This window comes from Neltuma alba, unplaced genomic scaffold (assembly GCF_004799145.2).
Source record: "Neltuma alba isolate B1F8T4 unplaced genomic scaffold, ASM479914v2 tig00003788_pilon, whole genome shotgun sequence".
NCBI lineage: Eukaryota > Viridiplantae > Streptophyta > Magnoliopsida > Fabales > Fabaceae > Neltuma > Neltuma alba.
Genome location: NW_021633426.1, coordinates 291,749 through 314,713, shown reverse-complemented (window position 1 = coordinate 314,713; position 22,965 = coordinate 291,749). Strand labels below are relative to the sequence as shown.

At 32.1% G+C, this 22,965-nt stretch overlaps 1 protein-coding gene across 1 annotated transcript; it reads right to left on the bottom strand.

Moving 5' to 3' along the window:
- Positions 1–8,822: 8,822 nt before the first annotated feature.
- On the bottom strand, positions 8,823–12,292 carry LOC114742488 (uncharacterized). The gene is made up of 6 exons (XM_028930739.1): positions 12,227–12,292; positions 11,350–12,147; positions 10,432–11,269; positions 10,263–10,345; positions 9,823–9,939; positions 8,823–9,527 (listed from the first exon to the last, which is right to left on the bottom strand). The coding sequence occupies exons 1-6, from the start codon at positions 12,290–12,292 to the stop codon at positions 8,823–8,825; spliced, it is 2,607 nt and encodes an 868-aa protein (XP_028786572.1).
- Between the last annotated feature and the right edge of the window lie 10,673 nt (positions 12,293–22,965).

Sequence of the window (22,965 nt, the reverse complement as noted above, 5' to 3'; positions counted from 1 at the left end):
TCGGCGCATGATAAAAGATCAGAGCCCAAGGCCTACTTTGGCATTTCTATGGGACTCGACTAAATCCTTGAGGTCTGTGAGGTGCTTAGAAAGACAAGAAAGATTTGGGTTGCCAGAGAGGATAGCATCGGACTCAGTGTGAAGTTCCAAGAGAGCTTTAATGGTGGCGGAACTGGAATCGTCAGAATATTGACTGGGGTTAGCTTGTATGATATGAGAAGCTTATTTTAGAATAAAGTGAAAAAATCATCATCACATGTTCGAACCGTAGATCCAAAATGAAAATAGGAGGAAAGCAAGAAAGGGAGAGAGCAGAAAGGAAGAACATATATACCCAGTGAGTAATGAACAGAAATGCGTAAAATGGGAGATTGGTCTACCTTGTTATCCTCGTCGTTGCTTCTTCGCCATCATCCACCACGCCATGGTTGCCCCATCCCCACACTACTCATTAATTTGGGACACCAATTTATATCACCTTCTGATGATGCTTGTGGAGGGAGATTTTGAATTTTGAATCCAAGAAGAGGATGATGAAGACAAGAGGAGATTATGACATTCTTGGAGAAACAGAAAAGAAGGAAGCAGCATGACAGGTGCCGGGAAAGCTTGCAGACGTCAGCCTTTTTTTTCTTCTCTATTTCGATTCATGGAAAGAGCAGACTTAAATTTGGCCCCAAAAAAGAAAAAAAAAGAAAAGGAAGGAGTAGACTTAAAAACCAATAGACAAAGGGCCTGTTTGTTCGACGTTTCCAGGCAAGAAAAGTAATTTATTGAGCCAAAATATGCGAGGAGCAATGAATGAAATTGAGTGTTTACAAGGGCGTTGAAACAATTTAACTTTTAGGTGAAAGGTGACCATAAATTATAAGTAAAAATTTAGAGCTTTATCACTTTTGAAAAGTAGGGAAAAGAGATGAAAAAAAAGTTGGATCCCACTCCTTTAAAAGAATTTATCTTAAATCACATTATACTATCTTACTTATATTCAAACTTACACTCATATTCTTCCTAATATAAAATATAACTAATTTATAAATATTAAAAAAACTAATTTAATTAATTATATCTAATAAATGAATGTTTATTTTCATAACACTCCATAAATCATATCATGCGCATTGAAAGTTACCTTTTAATAACAACTCATTAACTTGTGTAATCACTATAGCATAAGGATTATTTGGAGGCAAAGTGAATAAATATTAGAGATAAAGTGGATTAAGATCTTATATTTATAATCAAATTGACGTTTCAACTAATTTTTATATTAAGAACTAGAGATAATATTATTTAATAAAATTCATTTTACTTCTTTATTATTTTTCATTTTATATTTACATAAAGCATGCATAGTATATCATCCAGTTAATTATATAATAAATATTCATTAAATATATTCTTCTTATTATAATAATTTAAAATTATTATATTTTGTAAATTCATATTTTTAATTATTTTTATTATTTAATAAAAATCATACTCATCTTGGTTAATCTACAAACTAAAATTACTTATTCAATTATAATCTAAACAACTTTTCTATTTTATATACTAATTTTTATAAAAGCGAATCTAAACATAAATCACATCACCGAATCTAAATTTTTTTTCAATATGATTTTTTTAAAAATCAGATTAAAAATAATTATTTTTTCTAACGGACGAAATAGGAAGTACATAGAATTTTATTTATAAAATAAATAATCAATAAGTAATTTAAAATTGGGGGAGGTACGAAAAATTCAAGGAGAGACTTGGGAGAGCCCCAGACCTAGGTTTTGACTTTATGACGAGAAAGTTGGCACAAAATCATACAAGTAATAGGCTATTGGGCCGAAATTGTGAACAGTGTTTTGAGACGGAAGCCGTCAACAAGCCATGTGAAAGTATCAGCTGGAGTGCAAGACTACTATTAGTTATTAATAGACAGACAAACGAAAGGAAAAAGCCTATTGCATATCAAATAAAAAAATTTTGTTTTGAAAAACACAGATTAAGGGTTTGCATTATTGATTGAAGGGTTCGATCCCAAGAGTGATGAAATAATAAACAAATGGATTTCCACATGATCAAATTCTTACCGTAAAGCAGTTCTATTCTTACTAGTTGCGATTTTTATACCGCCATAGCGAATATAAATAATGGTATTTTAATAATAAAAATTCCGATGTTTATCTTTTCAATATTTATATTTAATATTTTTAGAACAAAACTAAATAAAATAGTAAATAAAAAAATTGAAGATGAATACCCAACAAAATATCATTTCTTAAATTCACAATTGCCCCACTTAGCATTCATACTGCCAGATCACGAGGTCAATGGAAGAAAATTTTTCAATTTTGTGCTCCAATTCGTAAACATGAGTTACTTTTATTGGGGCATTCTTGCTTGGGTTATTATCCTATTCTACCTCATACCTCACCTTGTCATTTGAATCCCTCTATGAACTCACTAACTATGGGTGAAATAATCCTTAGGGAAATGGATCTGAACTTCATGAATGAAAAATAATCTCTAGCTTTTGCATGGCACTTTCAAAACTTGAGCTTATACAAGACTGTTAAGCTTGTAAAACTTCTTTATAAATCAATATATTGAACATTTTTGCCTTAGTGAACAATGAGATACCACATTTGCCATTCCATCTGGCATCTAAAAAAAAAGCATTCGAGAAAAAAATTGCACAAATATTATATAATACAGTGGACATAATTTTTATTTTAAAAAAATTAAGTTAAAATAATGTGTATAAAGTAATTTAAACCTTTAAATTAGATAGACAAGAAGTGTGGTTTTCTTTAGATTGAATAGACAAGAAGACCACTTAACAATCATATTTTGTAGTTGCTGCTTTGCTTTTATATTTTCTCCCACCATGTGGGACATTTCTTTCTTCGCAGCTTCAAACTTTCTTATCAGCCACATTGTTTCAAAAACACTCTTCTTCTTTCTATTCTTCGAGAGCCAACATTTCCATCTCGCACTCTTGAATTTCTTTTGAAGACGGTTATGATCCCACGCACGATAAAATAAAATATAAATGCATTCCCACATGATCAAATTCTTATCATGAAACAGTTCCATTCAAAGGGCCCTGAATTGTTTTGCTCATTTAGGGGGTGTTTCGATAGAATGAAATCATGGTTTTAAAAGTAATTTTACAATATTCAAAGTAAATATGTGAAGGAGTTGACTTTGATTTATGAAAAATGCTTTGGAGAAGCACTTTTATAGCTTAAGAGTGTGTTTAGGATCACAATTTGAGATCCCAAACTGACTTCTCACTTACAAAAAGTAACTTTTGGCCAAAATTTTTTGCTTGGAATCCCGATGGAAAAAAGGAGCTCTATGAAAAAAATTAACTTTTCCTTAAATTCATTTTTTGTTACTTGTCTGATGTATTACGGTGGGGTGAGAATTATACCCTCTTTTTTGTCTAAAAAGAAATGCCATTTATATAAAAAATAACCATGCTATCCACATTTATTTGTTGTTATTTTTATTTGTTAATGTAGAAATAATAATTAAAAAAAATATTTTACAACTTCTTCAATAATACATCAAATCCTTCTATTTTTATAATTTTGATTTTAATATTTTCTTAAAATTATCACATTATACATATATAATGTATATAATAAAATTTATGTCATTTTCAGTCATTTTATATCTAAACTTACTTTTTCATTAATCATCCAAACAAGTTTCATCTTTTCAAACTAACTTTTTTACAAAACTCAATCCAAACATAAATCATATTACATTATCTGACTTGTACCCTATCTGACTTTTGTAAAAATCAGATTGAAAAAAAGTTACTTCTATCACTGCTAATCCAAACACACCCTAGACACCCCTTTAGTCAAGGTTTAGGTGGTTTAAAGTACAAATTGTGAAAGCTGTGTCACGAATATTGGTTTCCTTTATTCATTTTTTTATTATTTTATTACAAAGTTAAATGCAACTATGTTTGAATGGAAATCAAACCATAGTTTTAAAAGTGCTTTTATGATATACCAGGTAAATATGTGGAGGAGTTTTATCTCGCTTTACAGAAAAGTGCTTCACTTTTGGGTGCTTCCAAACATCCCAGTCTCTCAATAACTAAATTTCTCTGCCAAGCTTGTGTATAGTTTATTCCTCTTGGTGGCAGAAGTAAACTTCACAGAATAACTTCCTCAGGAGGAAAACCATTGATCAACAACAAGGACTCTAATCATCTTGCCAGAATCGTGAAGCTGCAAGGGAAGCATTTGAGTTTTCTGGATGCGAAATAGTTCAGATTTCAGAGCTGAAATTGACAGAGACAGAACAGAATCCACTGGTGGCAGAGTCTGGAAAAGCTTATGTTTTGATAAAGTTCAATATTTTACTCCCTCCGTGTGAAAGAAAACTAAGAGCTATATGATACCACAAATCCCATGAAAACTACAAGCACAGCTAAATCCTCTGGGCTGAAGATTATGATAGATTGAAATTAAAAAGCCAATACCTCTTTGCACATACATCCCATTGTGGATAGACATTCTATTTTGAATATGATGCTTCTTTTACTAATGCTCATTGCGAATTTAATTATTTGATCTCCCTTTTGCTTCTGCTTTAAGATTTTTGTCAATATAAATAATGAAAATATTAATATCTATACTTTCTTTCTTCATTCAAAGTCATCTCTTTCGCATACTTTTCATTGTTGCGATTATACTGAAGAGAATGATGAAACAGAGCAAGTGAGTAAAAATCGAGTATTTCTGTTTCTTATACTATGTTTCTGAAAACATACCATTTACTGAAAAATCGAATAAAATAATCAAAGGTTCGAAGGATAATGAAGAATTAACATGAGAAGTCATCAGGCACAGCATATAGTCGGAGTGAAGCGATTGTGAGCAAAAGAGGTTCGGTGCTCTTTTGGATTAGCAGTAAACACCTATGATTTTATATTATCATGAATTTTATAAGTGACCTGTTAATTTTTGTTTGGATTTTTTTTTAAAAGTAACTTTAAGGGAGGATTGTGATTATGTTTAATTTTCATTTATTAAAATTACTTATAGATGTATAATTACCAAAAAGGCATAAATTTAATAAATATTATTAAATATAATCACTTAGGGAGGGATTTTCAGAAGAGTATAGGATGATATATTGGAAAAAATTCAGGTGATAAAAATTGATTGAGATTCTTCAAACGCATAAGCTACTCCTTGGTACTTATTCTAAAAGTGTGGTGGAAGAGTGAAATCACGATTTATCAGGATTTCAGAAAAATTAGTCAAACAGGATAAACATGTTTTATGATCACTTATTTAGATTCAAATGGACTTATTTGAATTCTTACCGTTTAATCAAATAGGCACTCAGTATGAAGGGGAACCAACACAAGATATTTATGAAAAGAAATGCTTGAAAAAAAAATTGAAAACGTTTCTATAATGAAGATCAAGAAACTCGTCTAGGAAGATTCTTAAATTAGTTCTTAAAGTAGAAATAATGTCTCTTTTTTTTTGGTAATAGAGAAATAATGCTTTCAATAGGGAATAAAAAAGCCACTCATGAGTTTAAACTATGTATCCATGAGACAAGGCTCACTGGAGCCAATATCATGTACAATGTTAAAGAGTAACGTAATTATTCCAATAAATATTAGTGTATTCTTTCCAAAAATGTTTATAATGTTCTCCTTAATCTTATTGGATTGGACCCATGATTCTAATCTTATTCTTTCCCCACGAACTCTGTTATTTCTCATAATTCCAATTGTAACTCTGGTCTAAATTGTAGAGGACTATTATATGTTTTCAGACATGGATTGCTATATCAGTTTTTGAATATTGCTCCCTCATTAAATGTTCTCATAATTTATGGACTTAGAATTAATAGGACAGGCACAAATAGCCAGAAGTTACAAGTAGGATCAAACGCACCCGGCTTCTCCCTTTTATCCCTTCCCATCCGCTACCCTGCTCTGCCTCAAACTACACTGTTTTGGTGTAGAAATGGTGGGGTGGCACTTTTTTTTTTTATTAAAATAAGTATCTAGCACTTTGAAGTATTTTTCTTGTACCACTTATTATGTTGAAATAATTTTCAGTACTTTCTATTCTAATATAATTTTTGGTCCAATCAGAGTCCTAAAATATTTTTTTTGTAACACCCAGTATCTAGCTTCCAGCAAATTGAAGTGTTTTCTATTGCCACCCAGTATACTAAAATAATTTTTGGTCTAGTCAGAGCCCTAAAATATTTTTTTTAACACCCAATATCTAGCTTCTAACACATTAAAATATTTTCTCAGTAGCACCAAGTATTTAGAACTAATTTTTAGTCCATTCAATACCTAAAATATTCCAACAAAAATTATTTCAAGAAATTAAGTGCACTTAAAAAATATTTTAGCATACTGGATGTACTAAAAATTAATTTAAAACATTGGGTGCTACTAAAAAAAATACTTCAGTATGTTGGAGTTAGATATTGGGTGTCACAAAAAAAAATATTTTAGGGCTCTGACTAGGTCAAAAGTTATTTTAAAATATTGGGTGGTACTGAAAAAATATTTTAGGATACTAAGTGCTACTGAAAATACTTCAGTGTGTTGGAAGTCAGATACTGGATGTTACAAAAATATATTTTAGGGTTTTTATTGGACCAAAAATTATATTAGAATAGATAGTACTGAAAAAATATTTCAAGATAATAAGTAGTATTAGAAAAATATTTTTAGGTGTTAGATATTTATTTAAAAAAAAAAAAGAGGTGCCGCCCGCCATTTCTACACCAAGACGGTCTAGTTTGAGGCAGAGGAGGGCAGCGGATGGAAAAAGGTAAAGGAGAGAAGCCGGATCCGGATCAAACCGAGTAGGCTGAGAAATACAAAAATATTATTAGTATTTTATTTTTATAGGGGTCAAAAATTCAAATGAAACACACGTTATATTAACGTACAAACACACTCAGACACAGTACAAGTTTGATACGGTGAGGCACTAGATCCAAGGGTCTTTGGCAAAATATTATTAGTATTATTCAAACACTTGATATTTGCCTCCCCTGGAACTCAGCATCCTCAAATGAGATCATAGTTTCTATTGGTAACATGATGTTTTGATTTTCTTGTTTTTAAGATGAGGAAATTGAAGGGGACAAAGGGGAAGAGCTTTCAAAGTTATCCTACATGATCAAAGTACAGTGATACGTAAGGTTAGAATTCCAGAGGATTTCAACTTAACAGTAAAAAAAAAAATCAAGTTAACTTCCTCTTTTCTTTTGTTTCTTTGACCAAAATTTCAAATTCATTGCAGACTGATACAACATTTTAGGCAACCTCATTTTTATTCAATGGCTTTATATATTTAACTTTCTTCTCTTTAATAAGACTCTTAATCAAAATGTAACTGCACAATCATACATTGCTGTTAGATTTACGCTAGCTGATGATACTCGAAGCTGTCCATTGATATTTAAAAGTGTAGCACACAGCCTTAAATATATAGTTAGATTGTGAAAGTAATATCGTGAGAGCTATATCACGAATATTTCTTTCTGTTACTCATTTGTTATGATTTTTAACAAAGCTAAATGTAACTAGTAAGTCTCCCAAAGCCTAAATTTCTTTGCCAAGCTTGAATGGTTTAGTTCTCTTGGTGGCAGAGGACACTTGGCTCCAAATCAAGAAGTAAACTTGACAGAATAATAGCTTCCTCAAAATTAAAGTCAATATGCAACAACAAGGGAAGCGTTTGAGTTTTGTGGATGCGAAATGGTTCAAGACTTCAGGGTCGAAATTGACAGAAACAGAACAGAATCTATTGGTGGCAGAGAACCTCTTGTAAATTTAGGAGTTATTTAGGCTAAAATCGCAAAAACTGCCTATTCTGTTCTTGAATATGTGTGTGTATGATAATGAACTGTTGAGAGCAATCATGAGTAGCGGTATGCAGCCACACAAACATATGTTTTCTTTTTTTATAAGGATTAATATAATCTTTGGTCCCTTAAATTTGTCCTCATTTTGATTTTGGTTCTTCAAGTTTCAAACTATAGATTTTAGTCCCTCAAGGGGTAAATTGTTAAGTTTTTATTAGATTTTAGGGACCAATATTTTAAATGAAAAGAAATTTGAGATTTGAAACTTGAGGACTTGAATTTGTATTAACCCTTTTTATAAAGCTCAACAATTTACTCTATTTTGTGTGAAAGAAAACTAAGCATTATATGAGACCACAAATCCCATGGCGTTGAAGATTATGATAGATTGAAATTAAAAAGCCAATACCTATGCATGTCCACCCAACGGAGGATAATGAATTAATGATTCGATTTTGAGTATGATGCTTCCCTTATCAAATGATCATTGCTTAATGGTTTGATCTCCCATTAATTCTGCTCAAGGATTTTTATCAATGTAAATAATGAAAATATTAATATCCAAACTTTCTTTCTCCATTCAAAGTCATCTCTTTTGCATACTTTTCATAGTTGCATTTTTTTTCCTTTATGTGCACAAGATATCATACAGAGTTAGCCTCCTATGCTCTGAATCATTTAATGCACAAAAATATGGTCATTAACCAGGTCCAAATTCTAGTTTCACTTTGAACAAAATCAGGGTACACAAAAACGAGTCTTCATGAATTTCTAACCTGACCCATACTTTGAACCAAGCGAAAATCACCCATAATGATAGCAAACCACACCAGAACATATATGACAACCTGATCAATACATTGAAAAATTATTTGGCTACCCTCTAGAAATTTATATTTTTAATGCTATTTTTGGGCTATTGAATTAATAATGCCTAACAATCAGAGCTACTGTTGAAGAAGGATTTCCAACAAAAGTGCAGTTTTCCTCGAATCAGCCAAACAAGAAGGCCATTGATTTTCCAACTCTTTTAATTCTTGGCTTGCTTTTATTTGGCCATCCACCACATGGGACTTGTCTCTCTTCACAACCTCATACTCTTCCATGAACCTTATGATGTCCAAAACACATTCCTTCTTTTGCTTTTGAAGAGAAGACAGTTTGATTTTACAGTCTTCTAATTCTTTTTCTTTGTTGCTTTTCAATTCAGCCTGCAATCTAGAGACCTGTTCCTCCAGTTCAATCATACAATTCTCAGTATTGCGGATTTCAGACACAAGAGTATTACCTGCCTCCATCTTTTGAGCATATTCTTCATCTACCCACTTCTCTTTTTTTGGAAGCTTGGTGAATCTGTCAAGCTTATCATTAGCTTGCTTGAAGGATGAGATAAATTTTAGGATTTCTTCTCGAAGAGAGTCTATTTTGCCAATAATAAGGCTGTGAGAGGAAGTTCCATCTTTACAAAAATAGGTGGACAAGAAGTTGAGTGCATTCTCAAGGCGATGAGTATGTTCTTTAGAGTTAGCTATCTGATTGAGATCCATTTTCAATGAGGATTCTAAATCATCAAAGGCCTTAGCCACTTTATCATCTTCAAAAGCAGCAATTTTGGAAATGCAAGGCTGGCTAACTTCCAACTCAAAGCCACCCTTCATTATTTGTAATAATCTATTAAGATCATTATCAACAGAGCTCCCTCTTTGATTGACCATAATTTGAACCTAAAGCAAATGAAATGAAGCATTAATTTCACCTCCTCAGTAAGAAACCAATTTTGTATGTTCTAGCTGTGACGTGTAGAAGAAGAACAAGCAAAGTAATGTATACTCAATACACATATGGGTATTGTTTGATTATCAAATTGCTCTATTCTGGCATTAGTATATTCTAGTCTTAAAGAATAAAATTATGTCCCAAAACTTATGCAATCAAATGAAGGCTTACTTTTGCAGATGGATCAGTAATGGCAAAAGCAAGTGATGGGTCTGATTGCGAGCTCCCGGCTTCGACTTCCTTGTGAGGAGCTGAAGTTTCTATTTGAGGCTTTTTGGGAGAAGAGATCTGAGAGCATAGAAATAGAAAAATTAATCTGAATGAAAGCCAGTAATATAACATATCAATAGTGCAACTATATTAGAAACCAAATGGTGGAATCGTAAGTGCATTTTGTTTGATGTTTCTTTGGCAGAACATTCACTGGTATGTTCTTTAACCCTTTGGAAGAAGATCAAAGGCTCCTGCAGACTCATATAGACTAAAAGCAAAATCATTACTACTAGAACCCTTTTCACTTTGGCATTACTCTTGGTGTAAAAATAATCGTTTATCATCTCCTTGCTTTTCTTCTTTCAGCCGATGGCCATTTTATTAAGTTTGATACTAACCTCAAAAGCCCAGTTTGAAATTTCTGCATAGTATTCTTCTTCATCTTGAGAGTGTATTTGAAATGGCCTTGAAAATCCACGCACTGTCGAAATAGAACACTTCTATTATTATGAGAACAAATTTAAACAATTATGGCAGTTTTAATGAATTAGCTATGTGAATACTTACGTGCATCATAGCTATCATTAGCTAAAGTTGAAGAAATGTTAGGACATTCACGCACATGACGTATTTTCACATTCTGAAAATCAGTTTCTTGGCAGATAGCGCGAAGAGTTAGCATTTTTACTAGTCTTATTGCAACTAGTTTTGGAAGAACGTCCCCCATGACTGGCTTTTGTCCCTCTTCTTGCTTCCATCCAAATACTTGCCCAAGCTGAGGCACATCTTCTATATTCACATACAAGAGTCGTGGAAGCTTACCACTTGATTTAGAGAAGAGGCATTTCAAACTCTCGCAATGCTTCACTATAATTCCACATAGCTCTGGGAAACATACTTGAGGCGGAGGCATAGGATTTTTCTGATCCTCTTCATCCTCAATAATGCTCGCTAGCTCTTCACAGTCTAATACCTCTAACCTTTTCAGTTTTTGCAGCCATCTTAAGGAAGATGCACAGAAGATGAATTTCAGTCGTTTGCATCCTTGGATTGTTACCATGGAAAGATTTTGAAAGCTCATGTTATTTTTCGAATAAAAAGCTGGGAGAATATATTCCAAGTGGCTACAGTATGAGGCATAAAGCTCCCGTAAGTTGGGGAAGATATGGTTAACATTCACATGATCATGACCACGCTCTTCATTTGTTACTATGTGCTTTAATGTATTGCAATTTTTGACTTGCAATAATTCCAGCAATTTCGATGATGAGACAATAGATTGGGTAAACAGTGACTTTAACCCACACAATCCAAATATCTCCATCCTTCTCAAACTTGTGAATGGGTATAATGGTGGTGTAAAAAGTCCATGAGCTCTATTCACAACATAGTTCACCTTTAATGCCTGTATTCCATGCAAACATGTGAGTTCTTCTTTCATGAATTGAAAAAAATAACTTGCGAGTAATTTGCATCATATATTACCTGTTTATGATTCAGTTGGGTGGTCATGGAAGCAGAAAGATGATGTTTGGTAGAGGCATTTGATTTTGGCCAAAAACAATGCAAAAGATTCTTTGATAAGCTGCTAGTGCCAACTTCCACTTTTGTAATTGGAGAAGACTTTTGTACTTCATATTCTGCATATATGTTGATGAAATTTGGTGCTCCCCAAATGCACACTTCTTCTAGCAATTGAAGGATGTTTCCTTTTCCCTTTTGGTCCAAATTTAAATCTGTCTCCTTCGGATATTGTTGCCCAAATATGTATTTTAGCTTCCGACAATAATAAATATGCATACGTTCCAATAGCGGAAGGTCTTTACAAAAACGTATTGGCATTACAAATTCTAATTCAGGACAAACTGTGAGTAAGAGATCTTTCAATTTGGGGAACATTGAGTCATGATTCTTGTGATTAGGATTATGATCATCCATGGTCTCTGCTACGATGTATTTCAACTCAAAACAGCTTCTAATTTGCAATGCTTCTAATTGCTTTAGACTTTGTGCTGTGGAGGGATGAAAAAGGCTTGTCATTGAACATCCACATAAATCTATGCGCTTAAGATTATAAAGCTCCATCTTGCCATCAAATAACGTGCTTTCCAGTTTTTCATATTTGGATAACTGCAGCTCCTTTTGTTGCTTAAAAAAATCACCAGGATAAGAACCATGGCATAGTTCCCTACCATCCATGGAAAAGAGCTCCAGTTCAACCAACTTGGAGAAGATAGCCACGTCAGGTCGAAGATATATCTCTTTACTCAAGTCCTTTAAAAGCTAAAGTTCAAGCATTTATTAGTGACAGTGGAAATTGAAATAAGAATGCTGCTGAAATTAGAATATCTAATGAGCATACTATAGCCAAATTTTTCAGGCTCTTGATCCCTTCAAAGATAGTATCTATTGGTTTCTGAGGTTGCATTATTTATCCAAACTTAAAGAACCTCAAGTTTTTTATCACAAAAATAATGTGAAAAGTTAGTTATGTTCTAAGGTTTACATCTGATGTACTCCCTTAAGGTTATTAAGTTATAACCTATGCCCTGTTGAAAAGTTATCTCCCCAATCAACAAAGCCACTTCCCAAACCAAGTCATATATTTTGATGCATTCATTCTCAGCGTTTAAAAATAAACAAAAATCTATGAGCTCATTTTTAATTAGAGTGAAATGACTTCTCGCAGCAGAATGTCTACTAGCTTTTCCGCAAAGGCCGGGACATATAGTACTCTTCTGGTCCTAAATATAAGACCCTTATATACACTAGTATAAGGATCTTACATTTAGGACCGAAGGAGTAATTTTGGCTAAAAGTTCTATAGGTATCTCATGATTTTCTTCTCTTTATTCCTTTTCTTTTCTTTTCTTTCAGGGTTTCTTTTGGGGGCCAGAATGACAACCCAAATTTTAAATCTTCAAGTAAGCTTTATGCAGCCAACCAAGATTTAGGAGATTTAATATAAAAATATCTAGAAGGTCAAAGCCCAAATACAATAATTCTCTGGTCCTATTTATAAATAATTTCCAACATGTTTCACACAAACAAAAAAAAAACGTTAAACTTCATTAACTCTCATTTAAACTCCAACAACTTTTCAACTTCATTCATAGTTAATATACATTATACATCATGTAAATAAAGTAAACATAATAATAAATAAAAGGTGAAATTGTACATCCATTCAAAAAAAAAAATTCTCTCAGTGTCCTATAAATAGAACAAAATTTTTTCTCTCTCTTTGTCCTATAAATAGGACCAGATAAGTATGTTACTAATTAATGCTTTATATATATATATATATATATATTTGTAATCCTCACAATAAAACATGTAAGCACAGCGAGACTCAGCTTAAAACGGTTGTGTTGTTTATGACGGAAAAATCAATAACAAGAATATGTTTCAAATGATTCTTAATATGAAAATTATGCATATACTAACCTGGAAACATGAATGAAATTTTCAACTGTGCTCCGTGTAACCAGCCAACCAAGATCTAAGAAATAAAAAGGAGTTGTAGAACGTTAAAGAGACAATATATATAGACGCATACATACACACATAGATATAAATATATATATCCGGTCCTTAATATAGGACCCAATTTTTGAGTTGGCTTTGGTCCTAAATATAAGACCCATTTCTCATATTTATTAACTTTCTTTAAATTACCCCTGTGAATACTCCCTCAACTATAATCAAGTAGAAGAGGGAGAGGGGGTATTAAGAAAGATGATCATAGTGTTTTAGGAAAAATGTGTCACTTTTCTTATAATTAACTAATTTACCTAACTTTCTTAATCTAATCAAATTAGTTAAATGGGTCTTACATTAAGGACCGGAGGAGTATATTTATTACATACATGCATACGTACATGTGCGAGTGTACAAAAAGAAGATGCAAACTTAGTTCATAAGCATCATGGGGCACAAATTCTTACCTCTCAGAGAATTCTATGCGTTTAATCTGCAATGCCTTCCATATAAAAGCCTTTTTTGTTTTGCCTTTCCTGTTTTTTTTTTTTTTGGGGTAAGAAAAGGAACTGTGAGAACAACGATGGTAGAGAGAAAAAAATCAAATGAGAAATTTAAATATAAAGACAAAAAACATACAAAGTAATACTGGAAGTTTTGAACACAATTTTTTTTATTTGTATTTTTTGTTTTCTCTGAACAAGAAGGAGAAGAATAATGATAACAATAATCAGTAGTTTTGAGGGTAGAAAAACAATAATTTAATAGAGGTTAAAATTTGTTCTTTGCAAAAGAAGGAAAAAAAACAAATTAAAAACTCTTTTAATAGAAAGAGAAATGAAAAATCAGAGGAAGAATATGTGGAAAAAGACACAAGAAGAAACACAAGAAGAAAATAGTAAACACACAAACTGGTTTGAAGAAGAGGAAGAAGAAGAATTTTTCCTTTGTCTTTTCTTTTCCATTTTATTTTATTTTGAATTAGAAGAACAACAGAACAACGCTATTAATTAATAGACAGACAAATGAAAGGAAAGATTGGAAACACAAGAAGGATTCAAAGACCAATATGAAACACAAAGACTGGTTTACAAAAGCAGGAGCTTTAGTGATGGGAAATGATGAGTTTGGTACTTCGCTTGTCTCTGAAATTTGAATTGTGGCAGAAAGATAAAACTATGACTCTTCAACTTTGCAATGTGTGTGTGTGTGTGATGGAATCTAGCTATGGACTTTTCAGAAATTGAAGAAAGGTATATATATCATCCTTCTACCACACTATTTTACTTTCTTTAATTTACAGAATAACTTTGTGCATTTAACTTTGCTTTCAGTATTTCATCCTCCATTTTGGTATGAACGAAGCTAAGTTTTTATTCTTATAATTTTATCATGGATTTCAAAATAGGTCCCATGATTATTACCTAATTATTTATTTATTTATTTATTTAACTTTGCACAATTTACCAAGTTATAATTAAGTCCGTGCAATTAGAGAACGTTAGATAAATACCATATAAGTAAAAAAAAAAAAAAGAAGAAGTAAAAAGTAGGAGGAGAAATATTCGTTTCCTTGAAACATTTCTGGAAATAGAGCTTACCATGAAACAGAGAATGATAAAACAGAGCAATTGAAAAAAAAAAAAAATAGAGCTTCTGTTTCTATATTGTATTTCTGGAAACATACTATTTTACTCAAAAATCGAGTAAAATAATCAAATGTTCAAAGGATAATGAAGAATTAACATAAGAATTCATCACGCAGAAACTTTTGAAGCGGCAGTGTGGTTTTCTTTAATAATAAACAGTCCAATATTTACCTTTCCAATACTTACATTTAATATCTTTAGTAGTACAAATAAATAAAATAAATAAAAATATGATATGAGAGTATTTTTTGAATGAAAGGAAAAAAATTAAAGATTAATACTGAAAAAAATCATTTCGTAAAATTCCAAAAATTTAATCTAAAATCTATAACTCGCTTTGTCATTTGAATCCCTCTATGAACTCATCGACTATGAGAGAAATAATCGTTAGAGAAATAAATCTGAACTTCGTGGATGAAAAATTTAATCTAGAATCCATAACTTTTGCTTAGCAATTTCGCTTCTTGAGGCTATTGAAGCTTGTAATTAAACTTTTTTGTAAGTCAATATATTGAAACATTTTTGTCTGAGTGACCAATGAAGTATCACATTAGCCATTGTGTAGGTATCTTAAAAATGTATTCGGGGAAAAAATGTGCACAAATATAATACTACCTTCGGTTACTAATAGAAGACCTAGTTTACTAAATTAAAGAAATTAAAAAAATTACTACATGACTTAATTATAACATCTATTATATGATCTCTCTAAATATAAAAAAAATCATTAGAGTATATATCATTAACTTCTTTAATTTTTTTTAAATTAGTTAACTTAGTCTTATATTAATTATTAAAGATGGGAGGTAATATAATATAGTAGACACAATTTTTATTTTAAAAAACTAAGTTAAAATAATGTCTATAAAATGATCTAAACGTTAAAAAAATGCATCAAGTAAAAAAAAAAACTACAAAACACAATTTTTTAACGTGGAAAACCCCCTCAATGTGAGAGATAAAAACCACGGGACCCAGTCCAGAAAAATTTCACTACAATCAAAGCCATATGTGCAATAACGAGTCTTCAACAATCATTACCCACACGCCTACTCTGTTTTTTTTTAATAATTTCCTCTTCATTTTTTTGTTTTTTTTTAATCATAAGAACTCAAAACACAACCCACAACACACATAGCTAACAAACCAACTAATAAACACGACCACACAGTAGAATTGTTTAGGAAATTAAAATATCAGTCTCCAACTGTGAAAGCTTATGTTGAAGATGAACTCCTAGCAGCAGTGTGACTTTTCTCAGATTGGATAGACAGGAAGACCACTTAACATCCATATTTTGTAGTTGCTGCTTTGCTTTTATGTTTTCTTCCTCCATGTGATACCTTTCTCTCTTCACTGCGTCGAACTGGTTTATCAGCCCCATTGTCTCAAAAACACTCTTCTTCTTCTGTTCTTTGAGAGATAACAGTTCAATCTCACACTCTTGAATTTCTTTTTCCTTCCTATACACTTCAGCCTGAATCTTAGAGATTTTCTCCTTCAACTCTGCTTCTTTTTGCTGAGCCTCGGCCAAAGAACTCTCTTTATTGTGAATTTTAGACAGAAGAGCTGTGGCTGCTTCCTTTCTCTTTGAACCTTCTTCAGTGATAAGCTTCTCTTTTCGTTCAAGCTCGTTGAATGTGTCAATAGAGGCATAGGCTTGCTTGGAGGAAGATAGAACAGTTTGGATTTCTTGTTGCAGAGAGTGAATTGTAGCTTGAAGGCCATGAGAGGGAGCTCCTTCTTCAGAACAATGGGAGGATAAGATGTTGAGAGCATTCTCAAGGCGAAGTTTGCTCTCTTCAGAGCAAGTTATTTCACTCAGACTCATCTTCAATGAGGCTTCCAAGTCAGTGAGAGCCTTCTTCAACTCGTTATCATCTGAAGAGCTGCAATTTTGGATACATCAGGTATGTGAGCTTCCATTTCAGCACCTTCCTCCATTATTCGGAACAATCTCATCAGATCATCTTCAGCAAATTGCTGCTGGTTTCCTTGGTCAAACTTAATTTGTTTCTCAGCGGAGGTCTCTGGTTGGTTCATGGTTTTATCCTGTTGAAGTGAATCAAATGAAGCAACCATTATTGTAACCAACAGGATATAATGAATTAAAATGCGTTTCCTTCCACATATTTATGTCTAAGCAATAGGAGCAAGTTATGACTTGTTGACCATCTTAATCAGGTGCAGATTGAAAAGAATTGTTCATACTAGTTAGTTTATTTAGGTATTAGATTGAAAAGAAGGTGATATATAGTGGAATTAAAATACACTCCAGTTGCTTCATAAAAACAGAGCACCAGTTGATTATCAAATTGTTCTATTCTAGTATTAAGTATATGCCAGTTTTGAAGAATAAAATTTCATCCCTAAACCAATGCAATAAAATGAAGGCTTACTTGTGCACTGTCATCGGTAATAGCAGAGATCCCTGACTCCATTTCACGTGAGATGCTGAGGTTGCTATTGGAGACTTTTTGGGAGATGAGATTGAAGAGATCTAAGAGCATAGAAATAGAAAGATGAATTTGAATGGAAGCCAATAATGTATTAATAATGCAAATGTATTAGAAACCAACTATTTACTCCTGGAGAGGTCTTTCCAAAAGAAATAGATGGTGGTATCATCAATACCATTTCATTTGATGTTTCTTTGGTGGAAAATTCTTTGATAGGTTCTTCAACTCTTTGAGGTGCTTCATTAAAGATTTTATTTTCTCCAAGTGCTTGTTCATCAGCCGTTGGTTCCTTCCCACATAACTCCTAAGCAAATTAAGGAATGAATAAACACCAAGACATTTATATAAAGCTAAAATGAATGCAGCAAGCTTACTTCAGAAGGAGTTAATGTGTAAGGTTCTTCAGTTTTCGGTTTTGAATAAGCTGATGAACTTTCTTTGTCATACTTCTCAAATGAAGGACCTTCTCCAAAAGTTGCTTTGAGATTCTGCCCAACACCAAATGATATGTAAGTTTAAGGATTATTTCTATGACACTAAGACATTGTAAATAGTATAATCTTCTGTCAAATGTTAGCATTTTGTGAATCATTAGAACGCATATCATATCCTGATTTTGATAGTGCTTGTTGATTCAACCCATATAAGGAAGCATAATATTCTTACATGTGAGCCTTACATGTGAGCTCATTTTCTTAAACAATGGCAAATGTTGGTGGGGATGTGTTGCTTAATTCTGAATTCATGATTTGATTTATAATAAAAAAGACTCTGGGTTACCATTATTGTCTTTTAATTTTAGCCTTTTGCAATTTTCTAGGGGTAAGAGGGTGCATATGAGAGAGCTAATTGTTTTTCGAGGTGATGCATTTAATAAGAGTAATTGGGATTTTTTTTCCTTTTCAAACAATATCAATAATGTACCTACTTCTTCTTGGTTGGTGAGATAATTAAAAGTTACTTCTGTAGAGGATTGGATCAGGGAGTAATATATAGCCAAGTGGTGCATTAAAGGCTCCTACAAATTAAACGCCTATACTATTTTATTGAAGTGAGTAGTTCAGTAAACATATAAGTGAAGGTCTTTGTTCTGGGATTCACTCTTAAATTATTTGAACTAAATGATGGATAGTCATTGCGGGCATATATAAGAAATAGGAACCTTAAATCTGTTGCTACTGCTTTAGTACTCTCTAAACTTACAATCTGTTGGTATCTTAAATCTGTTTTAAGCTTACTGTTAGGGTCCACTTTGATCACCAAGTTATGCATTAGAGGCTCCCACCAACTCTTATCCATAAAACAAAATCATTATTATTATAAGGCATTTCCACTTCCACATGACTATGTGTTCGGGGAAATATATATATGTATGTATGTATCTATGTATATATCAGTGGAAACATAAATTGAAGAATAATCCTTACCGTATCTGAAGTAGATGACGGAGTTGTTGAGAGTTTTTCTTCGACAATTCCACTTGTTGATGCAATGGTATCCTATGTAACTCGTAAAATATGAATGTGTTACTAAAAATGTTAAAATAATTAAGAAGCATATGGTATATTAATTTAAAGAGAACTCTTTGTTGGTTCGAGTCCTTGTTAGAGGCTACCAATGTACATACCTCTGTCAAATTTGGCAAATTACTTTTTGTTTTGTGTGTTGTGGAGTCTCTTATGGCAATTTCCTTTGATACTTCCTCACTCTAAACATCAACAAAAAGATATAAAAAGAAGATAAGCTGAGTTTTTATGGTGTTAATCACCATAATAAATCGAATTAGCACACAATATTTATTAAAAAAAAAACACTTGATTTATTTCGAACAAATGAATAAAACAGTGAGGTAAGAGAGAAATCAATTGTTGATTTCCTTAGTGTGGTTAGTTATAGAAAAAGTATGATATGCATACATTTTCAAAATTTGGGGAGCCATTATTCTGTTGGGACATTGTTGAGTCTTTTTTTATGTCTTCTTCTGATGATCCCTCTTCTTCGATCTGAAAAATAAAAGAAGATATATTAGTTTACTATCAACATCAACTTTGATTCCTAAAGGGTATATGAGAGGCTCTTGCAAACTGCTATATAGACTAAAAACAATATCATTACTATGAAACCCTTTCCACTTCTGCATTGCTGCATAATTGAGCATTGTTAAATGAAAATACAAGTGAAAGTGTTGTCGAGAAATGGGTAGTTAAGAATTTTATGACATTGTTTTATTATAGTGAAGTTGTTGAGAATAACACAAACATTTGGTCCAAAATGGTTAAGAATAAATTTGCTAAGCCCAGCAATGTCAAACCTAAACATCTCAAGCCTAAATCGTCAGAACATACCAGAAGACCCTTATATTTTCATTAGCTATTGATATAATTGCTTGACACGTGTATTTCATGCTCTGCAATTATTGTTTTTATTCCTTTTTCTCTATTAACTCAATAGATGGACTAGGCTTGTGTACTATATTATGTAATCTTCTTCAATAAGCATGCCCGTTCAATCAAAACAATAAAAAATGTACAAATCATGCTAAAATGTGTTAGGTCTCTCTCCAGAGTTGGCTCTGATTCCTCAGAACAGGGTATAAAGAAAATAGTGAGTTGAGGTCATTAATAAAGATTGTAGTCTTAGCCCACTAAACAGGAAAAATTGGGGGCTTCTGCTAAAATATTAGTAGCGAGGGAAACTTTTATTCATGTATTGGTCAATTTTATTTTTACTTAATCTTGGTATAAAAATTATCACTTCTCATCTCCCTTTTTTTTTTTTCCCTTCCGATCACTTTAAGCTGATTAAGCTAACACATAGTTGTTACAATTAATCAATTTAACTAATTTTTTTTAAACTTTGATTCCTAAAGATGCATCGTAGGCTCCTGCAAACTCTTGTATAAATTAAACAAAATAGTGAGTTGAAGTCATTATTAATAAAAAGAATAGTTAATATACAGATCCTTATAATTTTAACTAATTTTTAATTATGTTCATTTTTTTTCTTGTTATCAAGTCCTTATACTTTAACTTGTTTTTATTTAAGTTCTTGTAGTTTTTTTTTTTAACTTTTTATCAAGTTCTTATTGTTTCATTTGATATTCAATCATGCCCCTGAAATTTTTTATTCTTTATTCTATACGTTCTAATAATATTCTTTGGTAATAATTTTATTTAATTTTTCTTTTAAACTTTTGAATTAAACATATATCCATGTTCATTTTATAATAATATTTTATTTATTATTATAACTATAAAATTTGAATTATAATAATAAAATTTTCTAAAATCGTAATATAATTGAAACTAATTTATAATTTATTATTCGAATCAGTTAATAACTATTAATTATTTAATTATTTTCATAATTAAATAAAAATTAATTTAAATTTATTATTAATAAATTATATTTTAATATTATTTATTTAATTAATTTAAGCTAAATTAATAAATCAAATTAAAAAAATACAAGGATCTGGTAAAATTATGTGAAATTATAAGCAGCCGATAAAAGGAGAAAAAACTACAAGGACCTAAATAAAATCAAGTAAAAATATAATGACCTGATTAAAAATTGTTTGAAATTATAAGGACATGCAAATTAATTATTCATTCACAAAATTGTAATCTTAACCCACAAAATAGGAAAAAGCGGTGGATGTTGTATGGAATTTCCGCCAAAATCAGTAGCGAGCGAAATTTTTATTCATGTATTGGTCAATTTCTGCCAAAATTTGTAGTTATTGTTATTAACCGTTTCTCTATAATTTCGCAACAAAAGCATAATCCATGTACCTCTGGCGATTTTGGTGAAACTATGGAGTCTCCTTCAATAACCTCGGATGCCTCTGCCCGCTCGGATTCCCGTTCATCCTGAACAATCACAAAACATATAAGAAAAGATGAAATGAGTTGAACTCTGATCATTAAACTTTACGAATTAAATCAAGCTAAAATTTGGAATAAAGGAAGAATAATATGTAAGAGAGGATGTGTTGGCTTGGTAGCACACACGCTTGTTCTGTTACTGACTATTGTTAGGTCTCTCTCCAGAGTTGGCTCTAATTCCTTAGAACAGAGTATAAAGAAAATAGTGAGTTGAAGTCATTAATAAAGATTGTAATCTTAGCCCACTAAATAGGAAAAATTGGTGGGGTATGGAATTTCTGCTAAAATATTAGTGGCGAGGGAAATTTTTATTCATGTATTGGTCAATTTTATTTTTAGTTAATCTTGGTGTAAAAATTATCATTTCTCATCTCCCTGTTTTTTTTTCATCTTTTAAGCTGATTAAGCCATTTTATTAAGTTTGATACTAACCTCAAAAGCCCAGGAAGAAATATAATCTACGTAGTCATTGTAGTCTTCATTAGACAGTGTTTGATGTAGTATATTGCATCCACTGCCAAAATAAAACAACTACATTATTATGAGAACAAATTGTAGCAATTAGTAGTTGTAATGAATTAGCTCTGTAAATACTTACTTTCTTCGAAGGTACCATAATAAGCTGAAGCTAAAGAAATAGCAGGACATTGACGCACATGACGGATTTTAACAGTCTGAAAATCAATGCCTTGACAGATAGTATGAAGAGCTGGCAGGTTTACTAGTCTTATTGCAATTAGTTTTGGAAGCACATTCTCCAAGACCAGCTTCTGTCCCTCTCCCTGCTTCCATCCAAATACTTGCCCAAGCTGAGGGGCATCTTCTATATCCACATACAAGAGTCGTGGAAGCTTACCACATGACATAGGGAACAAGCATTTCAAACTTATGCAATGCGTCACTGTTATTCGCGTAGCTCTGGGAAACATACTTGATGCGGAGTCATAGGATTTTTGTGATTCTCTTCATCCTCCATAATGCTCACTAGCTCTTCGCACTCTGATACCCTAACCTTTTCAGTTTTTGCAGCCATCTTGAGGTAGATGCGCAGAAGATAAATTTCAAATGCTTGCATCCCTGGATTGTTAGCTCGGAAAGATTTTGAAAGCTCATGTAAATAATAGGTTCCACACCAATATCCTCCAACTTGGGCAATTCTTGCGTGTTGGAAAGTGGTTTACCTTTCTTCTCAAGAGGTAATGCCTGTGGGTATCATTAAGATATATTAGTATTAATGATTTTCTTAGTTGATCAATCATAAATTAACTGGAAAAAGAAGTCGGAAAGAGGTTTACCTTTCTCCTTGACAGATCTTCTTGTCTTTTATGCCCATCAACCAATAAGTCCATCAAAGTTTTCAAAGGAAGTTGTGGGCATTATTCAACGTAATATCTTCTAGATATAGTTCCTTCACAATAGTTTTTAGCACAAATGCCAACCATATTTGGTAAATCATCAAGGTCTAGCCTTTTCAGAGCTGGGAGATTAATATCAACCTGAACATTGAGATTCTCATCAGCACGGCATTCTCCAAAGACATGTGTCAACATTCCAGCCTGGTGATCCCACAGATTCTAAATGCTTCAAGTCTTTTGAATAAAAAGCTGGGAATATGTATTCCAAGTG

Bases quoted from the DNA above. Each gene is read 5' to 3' on its own strand.
- LOC114742488 (XM_028930739.1), bottom strand. From the start codon at position 12,292: ATGCAACCTCAGAAACCAATAGATACTATCTTTGAAGGGATCAAGAGC. The intron at 12,148-12,226 runs GTATGCTCATTA...CTTGAACTTTAG, and splicing joins GCCTGAAAAATTTGGCTATA to CTTTTAAAGGACTTGAGTAA. The intron at 9,528-9,822 runs GTAAGCCTTCAT...CAAATAATGAAG, and splicing joins TTACTGATCCATCTGCAAAA to GGTGGCTTTGAGTTGGAAGT.